The following is a 19903-nucleotide window of genomic DNA, read 5'->3' as shown; positions in this document are numbered from 1 at the left end:
TCCTCGTTCATCCTGATTTATTGTGCGAAATTTGCGTCTTTTAGTCTCAAAACTACGTGTTTTGGTCTTTCTTTTATGTATTGCGTTATGACGTTTTGTGAAAAATCTGTACGTGATGAAGAAAAATGGATATCATTTTCGGATTCAGTGTACAGGCCTGTGTTATTCGTTCTTGTACTGTCAGTAATGTTGCACATTTTTCGACATAGCAGGCTGGTGTATTGTGGGGTAGGCGGAGAGCTAAACGTGTGATTCGACTTTTTAGCTTTTGTAGTGTAAGGACAGTTATAACATCTTAAGATAATGGAAGTAAGGAGGGTTAGACAAAATCGCTATGGGTAAATACGATTTGATTGGTCAGTATTTCAGACAAACAACTTTCATCAGGATCGTGGTTGGCCGAAACGTTGTCCACTTACTTCGCCCTATCTTGCAGTGTTACTGTTATCTAGTGCACAACTTATTTTTTCAATCTAAGTTTATTCTCTTAAAAAGATCTATGTTCTAGAAAAGTGGAATTTTTGTTTTCATGAAGCTTTAAGAATGGTTGATATTTTATAAATAAGTTATAATCCAAAAGTTTCTAATCTTATAGTAAGCGTTTGTATAATATATAAACATACCACGCGTTTTCTACCTTCTTATTCTAATATGGAAATTTTACATTTATACAGCTGTATGTGTAGCTCCATACAACAGGTTAGTCAAGAAAGTCATTAAATTAGGTTCACTCTAACCATCTAATGTTTAGTAACATTCACCTTTTAACTTCCCGTGGGAAAAATAGCTATAAGGTTGTGCATAGTACGTGAAAGGTAGACAGTCGTATTTTCCATTGGCAGTCGGGAAAAATCTCGAAGTTATCACCACCCTTTTGCTTCGGTGGGAACGATCAGTCACGTGTTTAACGCAAATCACTCTCGTTAAATCTTACAAATCGTTAAATCGTTTTAAGTCGTATCAAAAAAAAAAATAAAATAAAATACACACATTGCACCAATGTTTAATTCAATCCAATTCAAATCATTTCTACAAATTCCATTTCAATAAAGTCTACCTGAAATAACATTAATTCCTAAATTCGTATGATGTAAATTTAATACTCGGAATGCATGTCTGAATCTTTCTGTCTCGCCTCGTCTACATTACCACCACTGGAAAAGACTTTCATCTTGCCGACATTCTTTACCGCTCTTTCTCTCAAACATTTCCCGCCATTGTTTCTAATCGCAATTATAGCCACTGTAGCAAATTATCCTCACGAGTGGGTTTGAAGGGGAACAACTGTTCCCGAGCACCACTGTTGGAAAGAGCAGGCAATTATCATGTTGCTTTCTCTTCCTTCAAACTAAATTCCTGACACATATACTTTTTTTGTTGTTGTTGTTTGTTTTTTTTTTACACACACTGCACCGATTTTTCGTTTTTGGCAAGACCTGTTTTTTCACTGTAATTTCTACGCCGATACCCTCGCCAATTTCACAGGTAATCCGCTATGGATTACCGTCGGACTTACCCTCACGCCAAATCAAGGGGGTGAAATTTTCCTCCAACCCACAAGCCAAGATGATCTTACTTACCTGTATAGCCCATGGAACGCCTTCCCACGTGTTACATGTACTACCCCTAAAAAGAATGTCTAGTCTATTTTCAATTTTTCTTAGAGGCGTCGACCTGTCAATCACTCCAGAAGAAATCAAGCATTCCATAAAAGCAGTCACTAACACCAGACTCCATGCAGTCCACCGGATTCGGTCCAGAATAATCAGCAAATCACCGCAGTTCATTAATCTTGTCACTTCATCTAAACAAACCGCTAATTATATTTTTATCAATGGGTGTGTTTTTTCCCACTATTTTCACTTTAGAGCCGAGAAACCTCACAGAAGAAACAACAATCAACAAGTCTCGCCTCTTCCAACACTAACGGAACACCAACACCCTACGCCAACCACTGAAGTACCACCACAGACCACACCGTTTCTTATAAACCAGTCGACCCAAACAAGACCCAGAAGAAAACCCTTAACATCTGACCAAGCTACCCGGACAGAACCTTCTGAAGATTCTCATATAGAAACAGTGACGAAACTCCCAAGAAAAAGAACTAAAAGACACAGTCCCAGCGAAAACAAAGTAAGAAGACAACCAATACGGATCCGCCAACGATCCAAATACCCGAAACAGCCAGAAGTCCACTACCACCGTTACAGCTTACTCCAATCTTTCCACATTGTTATAAAAGAGATCGACGTATAGCCTCCGACCAGCGAAGAAGAAGACTTCTCCTGCCGCCCAACCTCTTGTATCATGTGTAGAAATATAAAGTTTCGTTAGTTTTTATATGTAAATGTAACAGTCTTTCCTTTCATATATCCAGTCGGGCACTGGTTGTGTAAATAATTCGGCGCCCAGCCAGTGAAAGTGGGTTTTCTCCGGGCACTCCGTTTTCCCCCACAGCTAAGTTTAATCGGGCATCGGACTTATTGGTTCCTGCCCTCAACTTATTTGGTTGTTTAATTAGTCTAACTACCTTTTAATTACTTTTATTTTTTTGTGAAATGCTTGAATACTAATCTCAATCTAATTATAATGCCACTTGGAATATTATCATGAAATTAATCAATACAAATATTTGAACTGGATGCTTACGTGACATGCTTTGGTCTCTTCAAACTTCAAACAGCAATCAATCTCAACGACAGAAGTTAATAAGTCCTATGTGCTTTTCTTTGACCTTCTTGACGGCTTTCTTCTTTCTTTAAAATCTTCAATCAGCTAGATACAACTCACGTACCTGAAATCCTAAGCATTTCACTGAAGTCAACCATTTTCCACGTGCGGGGTTGAAGGGGAACGATTGTTACAGAACACCCCAGTTGGGAAGAACCAGCAACTCTTATATTGTTCTTTCTTCTTTCAAACTAAATTCTTGCCACGTTTAGTTGTTATTTTTATATACACTGTATTTGAATAAAGATTGTTCATTGTATTTTTGTACAACTGTGTCCAGTCATTTTCTTTCTTTCTCACGAACTCACTTATACAGGGAACTTAGAACTACTTTTTAATAAATATATTATCGAATCTCCCGTTATTCTGTGGATCTATCTTGTCACTCTAAAAGAAATCAGTTCTACCTGAAAATATCACAACCGTTGTAAAAGCTTCATCTGTTTTCTTGTGTTTCTTACATGTTTACACATCCTCAGACCTGAAATAAAACAAATAAAGATAAAAATGCTGGTGAGAATTTCAAAATATTTTGTTTTGTATTTTCAAACAAATATATAAACGAGAAGTCACCGATAGCGTAAAAAATGTTGTAGAGATGACAAATAGCTTATTACGATAAAATAATGGAAAAATATTGAAATTTGTTCTATATCTACACTGCCTGTCACTATTATTTTTGCACTAGCACAAATAATAAATGAAGTTTAGGGCAAAGGCTTTGCATGGTACTTAAAAGATTCGATGCTCGGGTCCATAGGCGCGGAAATTTTCGGAGTTTCAGTATGATCTCGATCATACTTTTCTATTCTGATTTTTCCAGACACCAACCGGGGATTCGGGGCACCGTCATATACAATCGGGATGTGGTCCTCGTGTGCCAGTGCCTAGCGACGTCTCTGGTTTAGGGTGTTCTCATAGTTATTTTTGCACTGTAAAATTAGCCCAAACACAGTATGAAATTTAGTGTTCTTCACAATACGAATAGAGGAATTATGTTCAAGATGAGAAAAAATGAATTTGATCATTCTGAATAAATAGGTTACAGGGAAAACATTTTAAGATAATTCCTGGAAGTGTTGTGAAAACAAGTTTTTGAATGAACCCTGGTTAGTCTCAAAAAAGAAAAGATTATGAACGCCTTTTTATGTGACAATGTCAGTGCGGTCAATTTAGGGTCAATTTTTAATATGGTTGGTTAAGTTTTAGAGAAGTTCCTTTTTACCATTCGTCTACATTTCTGTCTGTCGATCTTTTGTAATATTTTAAGCTAATTTTATGTTGTTGTTGTTTTTTTCACCTTAGAGATGTTCGGATTCGGTAAAGTTAAAGTGTTAAGTTAATGAAATTCTCTTGCGCGAAATTCAAGAAACAAACCGAATTGTTACTAATTAAACACACTTACGTTTCATTATACAGGTCACTTTTTAAGAAAAGCAAAAAAAAAAAGAACATAAGTATTTAAACAATTTAAAGGCAACTTACAAACGCCCCCCAAAATATCACCAGTATATTAGCAGTTATGTCATGTTATTAATATTAATATTCAGAGCCGAGGTAGTTCAGCGCTAACTTTGAGGGCTTATAACGCTAAAAATTGGGTTTCAATAACAGCAGCGGGCATAGTACAGATGATATATTGTGTATGTTTGTGCTTTAAGAACAAACAAATCAACATCCAGATTTTCATCAGTATTGTGGGTCCACAACACTGTTACTGCATAGTATCTCCACCACTACTACCAGGTCCTCCTAACATGGCTACTAGAATCCCCAATATGGCTACAAGAACATCCACCACTGCTACCCAGTCGTTTATTACTACTGTCAGAGATCCCATCACTGTTACCAGGATCTACACCGCTGCTTTGTGACTTCATAACACTACACTCTTACTTTAGCCTCCACTACTGTTAATAGGTCCTTCATTACTGTTACTAGAAAATCCACCACTGCTACGTGTTCCTAAAATAATACTTCTAAGACCTTCCATTATTGCTTTTATAACCTCAGCCATTGGTACTGGTTTCAGGAACAAGGACCTAAATACCCACGACATCATCTGAGATAATTCAAAATGCCATCAAAGTTTCTGTAGACCATGAAAATGACCATTTAGGCAAGTCGATTATAGCAGTCATCATCTTATGCAAGCCACCAACACTCCTACAAAATAAACTTCTGATAGGCTTAGAAGAGGGTTAGTAATGATCAAAATGTGTTGTGTATTGTCTCACTGATAGGGATTTCTGATGGAAGATCCTTGTCTTGTGCTCCTCTAGACAGGATTCCTATAAATATACCAATACACACTACTGTTTGTGAGTCAAGACAAGTTGGTTGTAGTCAGCATTATGTGTAAGTTGTTTTCGCAGAAGGAATTTTTTTACACAGGTAAGGACCAGTTACAAAGTCCAATTTAATGAAGATAGACAATTATTTTGGCCAGAGAGACATAGGAAAATGTGTTGGTGGATTGGAAAAGTTGAGAAAGAATTGCATAAGTACCTTTATATGGATATTCTGATATTTGTGGTGTGTTAGAATCGTCCAGAAGTTTTCCTTCTTCTTTACCCACGTTAAGCTATTAAAGAAGTTACACCGGTAGAAATGGTGGTATGTGTGTACGTATATATGTTTATAGATTTTCCCTTGGATTTGTTTATATTAGAGCAAAATCACATTGGGCTATCTGCTATGTCCACCGCGGAGAATCGGACTCCCGCGGATTTTAGCGTTGTAAGCCTGTAAATCTACCGCTGTCCCACTGGGAGATTTTCATGTGTTTATTTAGTTTTTATGATTTCGGGTTTTCAATGAACCTATGGCATTTATTTGAATTTAATAAAAATATATTTGTTAATCTGAATGTTTTTTTTTATCTTTGGCAATGATTTGTCTAAATGTGTTTGAATTCTTTGGGCAACCGGAGTTAAATACTAATGAAAAACAGATGTGGGATGTGATGCTCTTGATCTTCCTATGTAACCCTAACATTCGTATCTTATTTTGGGACGGTCGTGGCCTATTAGTTAGTGTGTCCATACTGTGAATCTGAGGATTCACAGTTTGCTCCTCGTTGCCGCAAAAACGCGCTTCGTACTTCGGAACCATGGGTGAACTACATACGTGACGTACTTTGGAACCATGGGTGAACTACATACGTGACAATCAAATCGCACTCTAAGACAAGACAATATCACCTAAGAGTTGGTAATGGGTACTGTTGACTAGCTGTCTTCTCTCTAGTCTATCAGTTCAAAATTAGAATTGACTATGCGCAAATAGGCCCTTGTGGATGGAGCAGACACTTTTTTCTTTCCTCCTTTTAAAAAACACACACATGTTATTTTAGTATTTGATTTTCTTATTTATTAATTGTTTTAATCTTTAATAGAATATAACATAATAAAACTGAGAACAAAGAATTTGATTAGCGTGTTGGGAGGTTCGAGGCACGATGTTGTTGAATAAGACTAGCACTTTCAATTGTGGGCGCGTTATAAAAATGACAGCCAATCTCGTTATTCGGCTCCAGTAGCTGGACAAAGCGCTTGTAGCAGCGGGTACTGCTGACTGGCTGCCCTCCCTCTAGTTATTAAAGGCTATACCTGAACTAAATGTGTTACTGACTCGCTATTTAGCCAATGTGCGCGTAAGGTGGTGTTCAGGTTGGAAATACCAATATATTCGATTTTCAGTGTCTTGTTTTGGTCTTTGCCACACTATACGTTATCCAATCCCTCTTCACCTTCAACCCCACAAATCCTAGGTTTTGTTAATTGCTGCTCTAGGATCACGGTCTATAACAGCTTCTAGATTTTTTCATAAACATATAGCTCCTTTCTTACAAAGAGTGCTAGCTTATGTGGTCCTACAACGTTTCGGACTTTATAATGAGTTTTTATCAGACCATTCGCCTAAAAGACAGCTGAGATATAAGAAACGATTATGGATAATACTTTCACCTCCTTACTATCCCTCCTCTCCTGTATAATTAGAACACATTATTCCATATATTGCTTTCTTCGGGGTGTTTTTAATGTATATATATAAAACATATTTTACAAGCTAATTCTTCACGGTTGAATTTAATAACTATATATTTTAGTTTGTATATCTGACAATAAGATATGTTAATTATTTATTTCTCCGTTTTATTTCCCACCAGTTTAATCACAATCAAATAACATAAAAACAATATTAAATACGTTTCATTTAAAACTATTATTTATCATTGTTCTTAAAGTTGAATATTTCTTTATGACATGTTTGTTTGCATTATCAATTTTTGAATATTTTGATCAATGATAGGCGATATTCCTAAAATAAAAAAGGGTATCAATACAAGATGAATGAAGTTATTATGGAACAACCCGTGGAACAACAACAATGTGCCATATATCATGGACATTAAAAATCATACAATAATAATAAAAAAAAGCTCACGAAATTCTCACAATAAATAAACATAAGCCATTTCAAAATAACTTGATTTTCTGCTAGAGTTGTTTGTTACCGTACATTGATCATACAAATTACTTCCTGGTATTTACAGAAACCCACCAACTGATGTGAAAACCTATTACTCCCCGAGGTTTTACAATCAGCACTCAGATTATACAGAGGAATCACTGTGGCTAATTTTAACCTTGAATAGTGGTTAGTGTTTTTTCACTAGAAATTTTTGCGGTTTCAAAATATCTATTTTATCTGAAGAAGTCTTATAAACAATTTATTTCTTTAAATTTATTGTAGTCGTGCTATCTGTAACGTGTACGGAATAAAAAGTGAATATAATTTCATCGAACAGATACTAGAAGCGAAAATTTTGTGTAGTCTTATAGAAGAAACAATATATACAACATAAAGATTGTGAATAAATAATTATTGTAAGGAAATATAAAACACGAGTACTTTAAAAATTACAGGTGGTATTCTTTGGAAGCTTCACAGTGAAGTTAAGAGTAAACGGACAACTTTTTTTACGTGTCACGTCGTACAAATGTAATGAAAGCAGTTACTATATATACACTTAAGCTGATCGCTTACAAAATAAAAGGCAACATGTGGGCATTCTAATTTCTCATTGTTATACACAGAGCCAAGCTAAAATGGAGCGAGAGTCCTATATATGGATCCATATGTATTAAAGAGTTATAGATATATAGACAAAAAAAAAGAGTACAGTAATAGCACAAAATATTATCATAGACAATATATATATATATATATTTCAAAAGAACAACATAATATTTTAACAAAATATAATAGCTAGATCATATTTATTAATGAATTATTTCCGGAAATTACCTAAATAAGCTTTCTACGAAATTCTACTAGACATCAAAGGCTTGCTGTCTGCTCGTCTGATCTGTATATTTGTAGATAATAACTTAAAACCGGTCTATTCTTGAAAGGACCAGAAAACGGAAATTATGAATTATGAACAGCAATCAAAGTCATTGAGTGGTAGAAAAGTTTGATGATTCTTTGAGGGGCCCTACGTTTTGAGGGGCTCCAAAGCTATAGCTTAATTATATTGTTTGTTAGTCCGGCCCTGGTTACACATTATCTTAACCAACACTTAATTGCGCATTTGGTGTGATTTCAAAATATGGTTATGATAAAACATAATAAATGTTGCTAATATATAAATATAAACCTTTATATATATATGTATATATCTTGTATAACTTATACATTTTGTTGCTAATACAGGGAAAACCGCATAGCATCCAAACTCTTTGAGTCTTTTTCACCTTCGGGTAAAAACTAAAAAGCTGTATTTAGTACGGGTTTACATGAGGTATAAGAGGAAACAAGAACACTAAATAAGCAGCAATTAGGAGGTAACAGAAGTGAAAAAAGAGCGAGAAAGGTGTGTGATATTACATAACTTTCACATACAACACTTTTGATAAGGTTCGTGTTAATCTCGGCATCACACCGCGTGGCGGCGCCACCTACACGAGAGCTTTTATTCTAACGGCTGTTGCATTTATATTTGTTGTACAACAGACGCTTGGAAGTGTGTGAGACGTCAGTAAAAGTTGTAGCGGGAACGCGACGAATAACGATGTCCGTCCAGAAAGAGAAAGGAAAAGTTTGTTTTGATGAAAGATACATTTCATCTGAAGACATGCAGGGAAAGGAAATTTACAAAAGAGTCAGGGTAAGAATTTTCATTTTTCTGTCAGTTTTTTGGAAGATGACTGAATGTGATTTCACGTAAAAGTTTATGAGTTTCGTTGTATTCTCATAATCACAGGCTTGTTGGAACAGACGGTTCTCTGTGTTGACAAAACACGTTTAGCGCCACTTGTCAGTGAAGATCAACTAGGGTTACTCGTAGATTTTACACGTTTTAAACATATTTTGAATTTGAGAAAACACTTGTGTGTGTGTGTTAAAAGCTGCTATTAAACGCGTGACATTTTAATAAAGCACAGAGTGTATGCTTTCTTCTCTTGGGCGAGTTCTCTCTTACTCTTAGTAACTTCTAATGTAGCGTTTCTTAGACGTATTTGAATTATATATATGGTGTCTTTTCGTCACACAATATATATAAGATTTCAAGAATATGCAGTACTTATGCAACGAATTTATTCTTGTGAATTATTCAGCCATACAAGCTGTTTAAACTACTTAAAAATATATGTGAAAGCCAATTTATCATTCGATTTACCATTTGTTACTCAGTTATACCGATTTAGGGAAATTCCACTCCTCATAAGTAACCTAGGACAAGGGCAAATCGAAAGAATAAGGCTAGGTTTCTGTGTGAATAAAAGATACTTAAAGACACCATACATATAATATGTTCCACCACTATGTGAAGCCTAGTCTTGTCTTGATTTGCCCTTGGCCAAGGTCACTGATGAGGGGTTAAATTCCACGAAACCTGTATAGTTTAGTGACAAATGGTGAATCAAATGATAGATTTGGCTTCACAGTTAGTTTTAGTTATATGAAGCCTAGTCTTGATTTTCGATTTGACCTTGCCCTAGGTTACTGATGAAGGGGTGGAATTCCTCGAAACCGATATAATTCAATAACAAGTGGTTGATCGAATGATAATTTGGGCTTCACATTTTTTAATTAATAGTTGAATTATATTAATAACAAAACAGCACATTTTTTTAACCGATTGATGCTGCTCGAACAGTTTTGAGATATTAAAATATTATTTCAAAAAACAAAATTGAAATACTTTATGAAAAGTGCTTGAACATTTTCTAGCTTAGAAACAAAGTAAATAAATAACTTTGCCAGTGTTAAAAGCTGTTTTACTCGTGGATCTAAATGTAGTACCGAAGTATAAAAACATAACTCCACAACGACAGGAGGATCTGTTTACAAACATATCGAAAATGTGGAATATAAAAATAGTCTTGCACAATTAACTTTGTAAAGCATGGATGATCTGTGGAACGACATATAAAAATGTGGGTTTCAGTTGTGTAGAGACACTAATGAAGATGATGTTGGGGTGATTGTACTGATTCCTATCGCTTTAAGGAATTTAAGTTTACACATTACAAAGCCTTTTTTTGTGTTTCTTACATGTATATGTACCATTATTTGGCTGATGTGGGCTTACATTTATGTTTGTTTGTTTGAAGTTAAGCAAAAAGCTACACAAAGGGCTATCGGTGCTCTGGCTACCACGGGTATCGAAACCCGGTTTCTAGCGTTGTAAGTCCACAGACATACCACTGGGGGACTTACATTTATGAACTGTTACAATTACGATGATAATCTGCGTTGAAGTAAATAATGAACGTAATTAGTAAAGATGCAAATCTGAAAAAAACGAAAACATATTTTTACTATTTCTGTAACTTTTAATGAAAGTGGATTTGTAGCCACTCTCATTCATGTGCCCAGCAACCCTCGCCAACAGTACATAATATAAACGTAGAATGTTCGTAACTCATGCTGTTTGGTTATTTAATAATGTCTAAAATGCATAATAGAGATAAATATGTCTAATTAAGTTTATTTACTGTCGTTTTACTTTTAATTATAAAATAGTAAAGGCTTAAATCTGTGACTTTGGCCTACGTGACATTTCACGCTCGGTTATGTTAAGATGAACACGCTGCTAAGTCTAACCTGTCCTTATGGTTTATATTTCAAATCGTCTTTCTGTCATGAATACCATAATCTCGAACTCACTAAAAAGTGACCTATAATTATAAACTTTTTTTGCAATATTTCGTTTTTGTAAACTTTTTCACTTCTTTAGTTTTACATCAAGTTTTTATGTTTTATCAGATTACACAGTTTAAGTATAGATTTTATATTTCTTTTAAACGTAATAATAATATCAAGTTGTTGATAAACTGTTACATACAAGGTCTTCTTATTAATATAGAAATGCATATATGTACATAAGGAAAACGGTACTATCACTATGAATTTTATGTCTTATTTTCGCCAGATTATTTTCGGCTTTACACGTGTCTCGCATGCAGTTTTATGCACGCCTCTTGAACAATGGTTTCAAGTAACGTTCAGATCTGGATCTATGATTAAATTATCGATCTATCAAGTAGTAAACGACACCTGTCAGACTCCAGGAAATGACTCATCCATTTAGTAGATAAATAAATATATAAACAGCTGAAACTTGTTTATACGTCATACTAAGTTAGAAAAAAATGTTTGATTTATTTTTTCAAATGTTTTTTTTTCTGTAGGATTTATAACACTGGGCGCAAGCCTATTGAAGTGATTAAACAATTCAAACTTATTCAATGACCCCCATTCTCCAAAACTTGATGTTTACATACGTAATGGATACCAATTCTCCCATCTCTCAGAATGTTTAAAATTGTAATGGATCATTTCAAAACATATCCCATAATGCCTTCAATGAACGGCCTTGCACCAGTGGCTTTAAAAAAACATCCCACGTGGAATGATTGGAATTCTATTATTTTTGAGGAGTAAATAGCTGAAACTAGGTTTTCATTTTTGTGTAGTAAAATATAACACGCATAACGCATACATTTCTGGCTCGAAAATCTCTATCCAAGTAATTTTTTTTGGACTTCTGCACCTCCTCTCTTTTCTCAAAGTTCCAAAATATTGCGTAATAAACATGAATGCAAAATTCTAGCGAGCTATAATTATAGTTTGATTTATTATATGGTACATTTTAGGTAATTTATTGCCAGTATTTGAAAGACTCGTGGTAAATACTTGACAGTTAAGTAAGCAGAAAATATTGACTAGTAAATTGATAGTAAATATAAATGTATTTACGCGGCAGATTTTTGGAAGTTCATAATTTGAATAAAGAATACTTCAAATAATCAATTATAGCAAAAAATATGACCGCAGAGATTAAATCACCGGATTAATGTTGGACTAAGAAATCATAAAAGTTCTGTAAGCATAAAAAAAGTAAAGGAAAAAAAATACTAAAAGAAATAATTATTGATAGATGCTGGGACAAGAGGAGATCAGGAAATACGAGTTTACAGGTTTCACAATCATTGAGAGAGAATCAATGATGATTGAAAAGAATAAAACCTCACAAAATTGTTTGTATTAAATATCATATAACCTTTTAGTTTTTTTAGTGAATTTTACTTGCAATTAAGCGGACAACTTTATGTGTTCAGAAGGATACGGCTGATACGTTATTAAACCTGTCAATTTAATGTATGAAAATTATTAATATTTCTTAAAAAAATTAGTGAAGACTAATGGAAAAAAAACTAATTTGTGCAGTGTGTTATTTTTGTTTATGTATGTCTGCCATATTAAGTAAATAATTAACAGTAACATACATATATGATTGAAAGTGGTAAACACGTGCCGAACCCTAGTGTTGTTAATTGGTCCTGTCCACTACACGTCTGTAAATCATATGTTTAAGCACTGATATAATACATTTTCATAGGTAAATAGTTTCAATGTTTTATTGCTAATAGGGCGTTATGCTTGTTACTTCTTATTTATGTAACTTTTCAATGGCAGTTTTTTCTTCTTCTTGATGTGGTCGTTGACAAGAAACCCAGTTTATAACTTGTAAAATATATTGAAACTATCTGACTTTTGATGATAATGTATACGTGTAACTATTACTTATTTTTACTTTTATATTTTATAACCCTTTTAACCTTAAAGCAGCAAGGACTAGTTCTACAGTAGAGCTCTGTATTTCAAAGCTGGCGAGCCGGTTTCGAACCGTACAACACTACAAAATACTACCCGCTGTAGGTGTGTTAAAAGAGTAACAACCAGCCCTTTAGTATGGATGGAGGACGATAGGTACTGCTGACTAGTTGCCTTCCCTCTGGATCTTTAGGGACGGCGAGAGATAGCCTAAGTAGCATTGCCAAAATAGAAACCTTACCTAACGTTAAATTGTGCAGCATTAATTGTTGGCAATTTTGTTGTCTGTTATTTTGCCCTTTTAGTCGCAAACTGTGTTACAAAGCTTTACACGCCGATACTGATAAGTGAACCAAGGGTTTCTCTTATCTTTCTACAGTTTATAATTCAACTCCTTTAGTTGTTTCACAATGGTGTTTGCATTCGCTTCTGCTCATTTTGATGGCGATAAACACGGGCAGGTGTCTCTGGAGTAGTGGTTTGGTTTATTATGAATTTTGCGCAAAGCTACACGAGAGCTATCTGCGCTAGCCGTCCCTAATTTAGCAGTGTAAGGCTAGGGGGAATGCAACTCTTGGACTACTCTTTTACCAACGTATAGTGGGATTGATCGTCACATTATAACGCCCTCACGGCTGAAAGGGGCGAGCAGGTTTGGTGTGACGGTGATTCGAACCCGCAGATTGCGAGTCGAGCGCCCTGGAGTAGTGGAAAAGTACCAAAAACAAAGTAGAAGAAACCCATTCAAGTTACTCCCAAAAATAAAAACTATTACAAATAATAACTTTATTTGGATACTTGCACTGATTTTGTTTATTGCATGAAAAACTGGGTATTTCGTCTCATAATTTAGAACCAGGTGGTGCGGGTACTGAAAAACTTATCAACAAACGCTTTCTTCGTATACTCGTTTCGTAATAGGCAGTTTGCGAAATGTCCAGCATGGGGGTATCACGTGTTTTAGAATCTGTGTTTACTGTGCACACCGGGGTTCAAGGTCAAGTAGCCCTTAATAATTTCCTTTTTAATGAAGAAAAATTCAGCTGTAGCTTATTTTGAAATGCTATTTTAACTGCAGAGATAAAAGTAGCTATATGATATCAGAAAACGTGATGCTATTTTTTGTAGTATTTGTTCATAACTTCACATACGCCATATGTGAGCAGGCTCCGGTAGATCTTAAGATCACTTGATGCATAACCTTCGACTTTGACCAGTTACTGAGTCTACATTTATCCATTCCATCATTTATGGTTTTTGTCAACATATAGTTATATTCAAATAGACCAAAGCTTGATCATTATGTACTCGTAATGCGCACGTGCTTAAATGTAGGGTCAGAAACATGAAATACCACACGAGGATTGATGTCACGTGTACACCGACGCTTTGGCGTGAGTGTGTAATTTAACTTTCTCAGAAAGGGAGTAGGGGGGGGGGGGCAAAAGTACCCATCAGGTGGTACTACTAAGAACTGAATTGCAGGTCATCGTTGGACCTTATGCAGGGGGGTGGGGTTAATTCCTTGATGTGTTGTTCCGGACCCTACCAAACTCCAGTCTGTTTTATTAAAAAGTTTTTAAACATCCAAGAGTACTTCAATAGTTGAGAGCGATTTGAACTAGCTTTCTTTGATGTCTATGTGTATATATATATATATATATATATATATTTATTTTGTGTAAAAATTGTTTGATTTGCTATTCGGTTTCGTAAGATTTAGATGAGTTGATCTACAATTAAAATATGAATTTCTTTACTGAACTATTTTTTATAACTAGTTGAATTTAGAAGATAGTGATTTATAAATAAGATATTTCAGAGAGTCTGTTTTTAGGCCTCCCAGTGGCACAGTGGTATGTCTGCGGGCTTATACTACTAGAAAACGGATTTTGATACCCGTGGGGGGCAGAGCACAGATAGACCTTTGTGTAGCTTTGTGCTTAATAACTAACAAACAAATAAAATCTGTTTTTAGGCTCCAGACAACGTGGTCTAATGACATATGGGATCGTAATGACAAGGTGAAATGTCGACAGTTTTTAAACCCCAATGATCTAATGATATTTATTGGTAATCAACCGATGCGATACTTTAGAAACTCAAAGTGGTCTAATACTATTTTAGTCTCAGTTTAGGAAAGATTGTTTGTCTGTAAAACTAGTATAAGATAAGTAATAATGGAAATTATACTTTATGTAGAAAAATAAATAAGATGAAATAACAAGAATGACTAAACGTGAATGTTTCTTGTATATGAAGGAAAGTTAGATATTTCGTTCAGCCAGTAATTTGTTTCTTTATCTAACAGCTAAAAAATTTAAACCCTTGAATTTGTATTTGATCGCAATTTTTTTTCCAAGGGAGTACATGTTAGGATCGGTGACCGTTCTATACGAGCTAGTGAAAAGAGAATGCTGTTGATTGGCGTATGCCCATTACACTGCTGTTGATTGAAGTATGCCCATTACACTGCTGTTGATTGGCGTATGCCCATTACACTGCTGTTGATTGAAGTATGCCCATTACATTGCTGTTGATTGAAGTATGCCCATTACACTGCTGTTGATTGAAGTATGCCCATTACACTGCTGTTGATTGGCGTATACCCATTACACTGCTGTTGATTGAAGTATGCCCATTACACTGCTGTTGATTGGCGTATGCCCATTACACTGCTGTTGATTGAAGTATGCCCATTACACTGCTGTTGATTGGCGTATGCCCATTACACTGCTGTTGATTGGCGTATGCCCATTACACTGCTGTTGATTGAAGTATGCCCATTACATTGCTGTTGATTGAAGTATGCCCATTATATTGCTGTTGATTGAAGTACGCCCATTATATTGCTGCTGATTGAAGTATGCCCATTACACTGCTGTTGATTGAAGTATGCCCATTATATTGCTGTTGATTGAAGTATGCCCATTATATTGATGTTGGTTGAAGTATGCCCATTACACTGCTGTTGATTGAAGTATGCCCATTACACTAAGCAGTTTTTGGAAAACTCTGTGGTCAGTCACTGCTGCTTTTTGTCTCGTAGTTTAGAAAAGTTGCCATTTTCCATACTTGAAACAGATTTGTAAAACTGGAGATAGCTACAGCTGAAATATAATAATTTGTTAAGATCACGAAAACATGCGAAAAGACGAATCATGATTTACTTTAATTAACTATTACAGTTACGTACATTAATCTTGAATGATGATGTATTGAAACACTAAGTAACCCACTAAAGTGACTAAACCATAAGTGACCATAATATACATTTAACATTTGTGGGTTTAAAGAGTAAATTATTTATTCTGTTCGGCAAAAACTTGTACTCTTAAGAGTCCACTAGATGACTAAAAGGTATCCAACCATGAAGTTCCATTTACTCAACGAAAGCTTGAAAGTATCTAAATACAATAGGGTTAATTCCTAGAAAAATTCCTGTCAGTATCCGTTATACCTGCAGGACGAGTACATACCATGATTTTTTAAACTCCCATAGTGGGTATTGTAAAAATGTACTATACTTTCATATTCAGTATTTATAATATGACATAAAGTTGTTGTTTTTTTATGCTGGTAGCCTTCTTTAACATCATCAGTGGTACTGCGTACTATCTGAAATTCAACTCTGTACCTTATTTTTCAGCATTTAATAACAACTTGCATGTTTGGATGCACATAAACATGTAATATATATATATATATATATATGAATTGAAATCTATAGTGCATTCCTTGATGAAAGATCTTTGTTAAATATGTTTGTTTGTTGTTCAGCGCAAAACTAACAATAGGCTTTCCGTGCTATGCCCACCATAGGTATCTTAATCCGGTTTTTAGCGTTATAAGCCTTCAGAACTTCAGACTTACCGTTGAGTCCAATGAGGTATTTTTGTTAAGAATTTCTTTAAGATTGTGCACAGGGGTTTGATACATAAGGTAGAATAGGTAAGTACTATCCTGCTTTAATTACGGGGGGAGCAAACTACACACACACACTTATATATGTATATATACTGTAGACTTATTATACATCGCTAACATCTACCAACCTTTCTGACAATTTGCAGAGAACTTAATACATGTTATACCCTACATCCAGAATCTTTGTAGAGAACTTAGTACATGTTATTCCCTACATCCAGAATCCTTGTAGAGAACTTAGTACATGTTATACCCTACATCCAGAATCTTTGTAGAAAACTTAGTACATGTTATACCCTACATCCAGAATCTTTGTAGAGAACTTAGTACATGTTATACCCTACATCCAGAATCTTTGCAGAGAACTTAATACATGTTATACCCTACATCCAGAATCTTTGTAGAGAACTTAGTACATGTTATTCCCTACATCCAGAATCCTTGTAGAGAACTTAGTACATGTTATTCCCTACATACAGAACCCTTGTAGAGAACTTAGTACATGTTATTCCCTACATCCAGAACCCTTGCAGAGAACTTAGTACATGTTATTTCCTACATACAGAACCCTTGCAGAGAATTTAGTACATGTTATACCCTACATCCAGAACCCTTGTAGAGAACTTAGTACATGTTATTCCCTACATCCAGGGTCTTTCTTGGGAATTTAGTAGATGCGATAACTTCATATAACAGAGATTACTGGCATCCAACATTCTTCAGATAACTTAGCAGAGATTAGTAATATCTAGCATCCTTAATAGACATTACTGGCATATGGCTTCCTTAATAGACGTTGCTGGCGTCTAGAATCATCGAGAACTTTGTTACCATTACTGATATGATAATCTTCATTAATATGATAGATTTAATCGTAATTATTATACGTGATTTTACCAATTAACGCTATAGTTAAATTTAACTTCCATTTTAAAGTATTGTCATCTAATTGTACGATGACGATACTTTAAAATGGAAGTTGAATGACGTGGAGGAAATGCATCATGTGGGATGCAAGAAAACTTTGTTGCTGTAAAACTATATGCGTCATACAGTTTCTTTGAATTCTATTGTTCTTTGCACGCCTGAAAATTGAGAAAACTATGTAGTAGAATATAAAAAAAAAAATGGGTAGCAAGAAAGATGCCGTATACAAAGGGTAGTTATTCACACAACTGTGAATCATCTTACGTTACTATCAAACCTATACTCATTCGCCACCTGTGACGTAAAGTACTTCGCTTTAACAGGTGAGAGAACTCGTACGTTCCATTTGCACGAATAATACCTAAGTGTTACGTCACGTGAGTGCGTCACAAGAGAAATATGTCTGTTGTTGCGTCAGCTTGTCAAGAATGCTCGAGTTTAGAATATATTTAGATATAAATACCGTATAGTGATATAACTCTTGCATTATCCCAGTTTTTGACGTAACACTGATATTTAACGAATACAGAACGATGAAACTCAACATCATATAAGACATTTGTATAAAAAAATACCCACGTGGTTTCTCGTCATAAAGTTATATCTTTTGCATGGTTAGAACAGAAATTTGCTCCTTATTGGTGCGTCACAAATTTTTATTTAACCTTACAAGCCATGCGTCTCGGGCACTGTGGTATTTGACCAGAACGCTTTGACTGTTCACAGGAAGTGGGTAACACGAGGGAGCGTGCTTTTATTCGCGAACCCTGTTGGTCGGTTAGTAACAGGGGTGAAGGTTAGAAACAAAGAGTCACTTTTGTAAATCATTTTTGATGTGGGACTAAAGTTAGTTTTGTTGTTGTTTATTAAAACTTAACATATAACTCTTCAACATTTTGGTCGTAACGTGAATGACAGTCGTTTATCCTGAGCTGAGTACCTGTGTCTGTTTCAGAGCCGTTTTGTAGATGATTTTCGTCTCTTAGCAACACGAAGTAACCTCTTCCTTTAAAAAGTATTTTAACCGTGTCATTCCAGGCTGAAATTTTAATCTACAAGAAATCACTATACTTGAGTCTCAGAAATTTACTGTTCTTGTGAAATGTTTGTTAACATGAAAGTGATGAACAAGCCTGAAGAAGAGCAAAATGTGAGTATATTTATATGCTTGATGTCTCCACATCAGAACGTAACTCATAATGTGTTACTGTGTATAATGTGTAGTGTAGTTGTGTTTATAAAATTATATATCCCATATACACACACGTTTATTATTTTCCACTATAACTTTATTTTTTAGTTATTAAAATTATATATTTATAGTACGACCGATACGCGACTGGTTCGGTAAGGTGGTGATAATACAGTTTTGTATATCTTCAGCCGCATTTTTATATTTTACTAAAACAGTAAATTGAGTAACTTAGTTTAGAAAAATAAAAGTCTAGTAACAGTAACTTAAAAAGTAGGCCTGAAGACCCAACAAGGACTGTTAGTGATAACGAGTTTAGGGAAGGATTCACAGGGGGCTAGGTTTGGTTAGTGCTAATATTTTCACAATGTCGACAAGATAGGCTCATTTATGGGGGTTTTGAGGTTGCGGCGAATCTAAGAATGCATTAGGTCTCTACATCACAGATTATACTTCATTTTTACCTTTGGTTAAAAAAGAAAGAAATCTGTAATATACTGTTTCATAACTAGTGTGAAAACAAGGCCTAGTAGTGATGGTGTTAAGCGAACTGAATTACCTGAAGCTCATTCGTTTGCTCTAATGAAAATATATGTAAAAAACTGTTGCTATAATTTCAAGTTTTATTTTTAACAAAAAAGGTACTTTTTTTCAAACCCTGTTCGTAACAATCTTGTTCAACGGAACAACTACTCACAAGGCCGTAATTAGTATCTTCACAAAATTGATTCAATATTTAAAACGAACTTGTAAGTTAGTTAGTTCTTTTTTCATGTAGTTGTAAAATAATATATGCCAGATTCAGTAAGTAATCCTCACAGTAAGGAAATATAGAAATTGTTTCAACTCAGGAAGTAGTCCCCACAATAAGGATATATAGAATCAATGTGTGCCACACTCAATAAGTAGTCCTCATAATATGTATATGTAGAAATTGTATGAAACCAGGACGTAGCCACAACACTGGGATATATATATATATATATATATATA

The 19903-nt window shown here is 34.9% G+C and overlaps 1 protein-coding gene across 2 annotated transcripts in view; it reads left to right on the top strand.

The window, feature by feature from the left end:
• Window positions 1-8755: 8755 nt before the first annotated feature.
• Window positions 8756-19903, top strand: part of LOC106463073 (rhophilin-2-B-like) — a 40051-nt gene continuing 28903 nt past the window's right edge. Inside the window, exon 1 of one of the 2 annotated variants that reach the window (XM_013923047.2) lies at window positions 8756-8908. In XM_013923047.2, the coding sequence (XP_013778501.1) occupies window positions 8813-8908 (96 nt within the window). In that variant the 5' untranslated portion in view covers window positions 8756-8812. Of the gene's footprint in view, window positions 8909-18336; window positions 18869-19903 lie in introns of those variants that run through there. The other variant, XM_022390798.1, reaches the window with a different exon arrangement.

Source organism: Limulus polyphemus, unplaced genomic scaffold, assembly GCF_000517525.1.
Source record: "Limulus polyphemus unplaced genomic scaffold, Limulus_polyphemus-2.1.2 Scaffold50, whole genome shotgun sequence".
Lineage (NCBI taxonomy): Eukaryota > Metazoa > Arthropoda > Merostomata > Xiphosura > Limulidae > Limulus > Limulus polyphemus.
The sequence above is the reverse complement of the archived record's forward strand: the minus strand, read 5'-3'. Positions and strand labels throughout refer to the sequence as shown.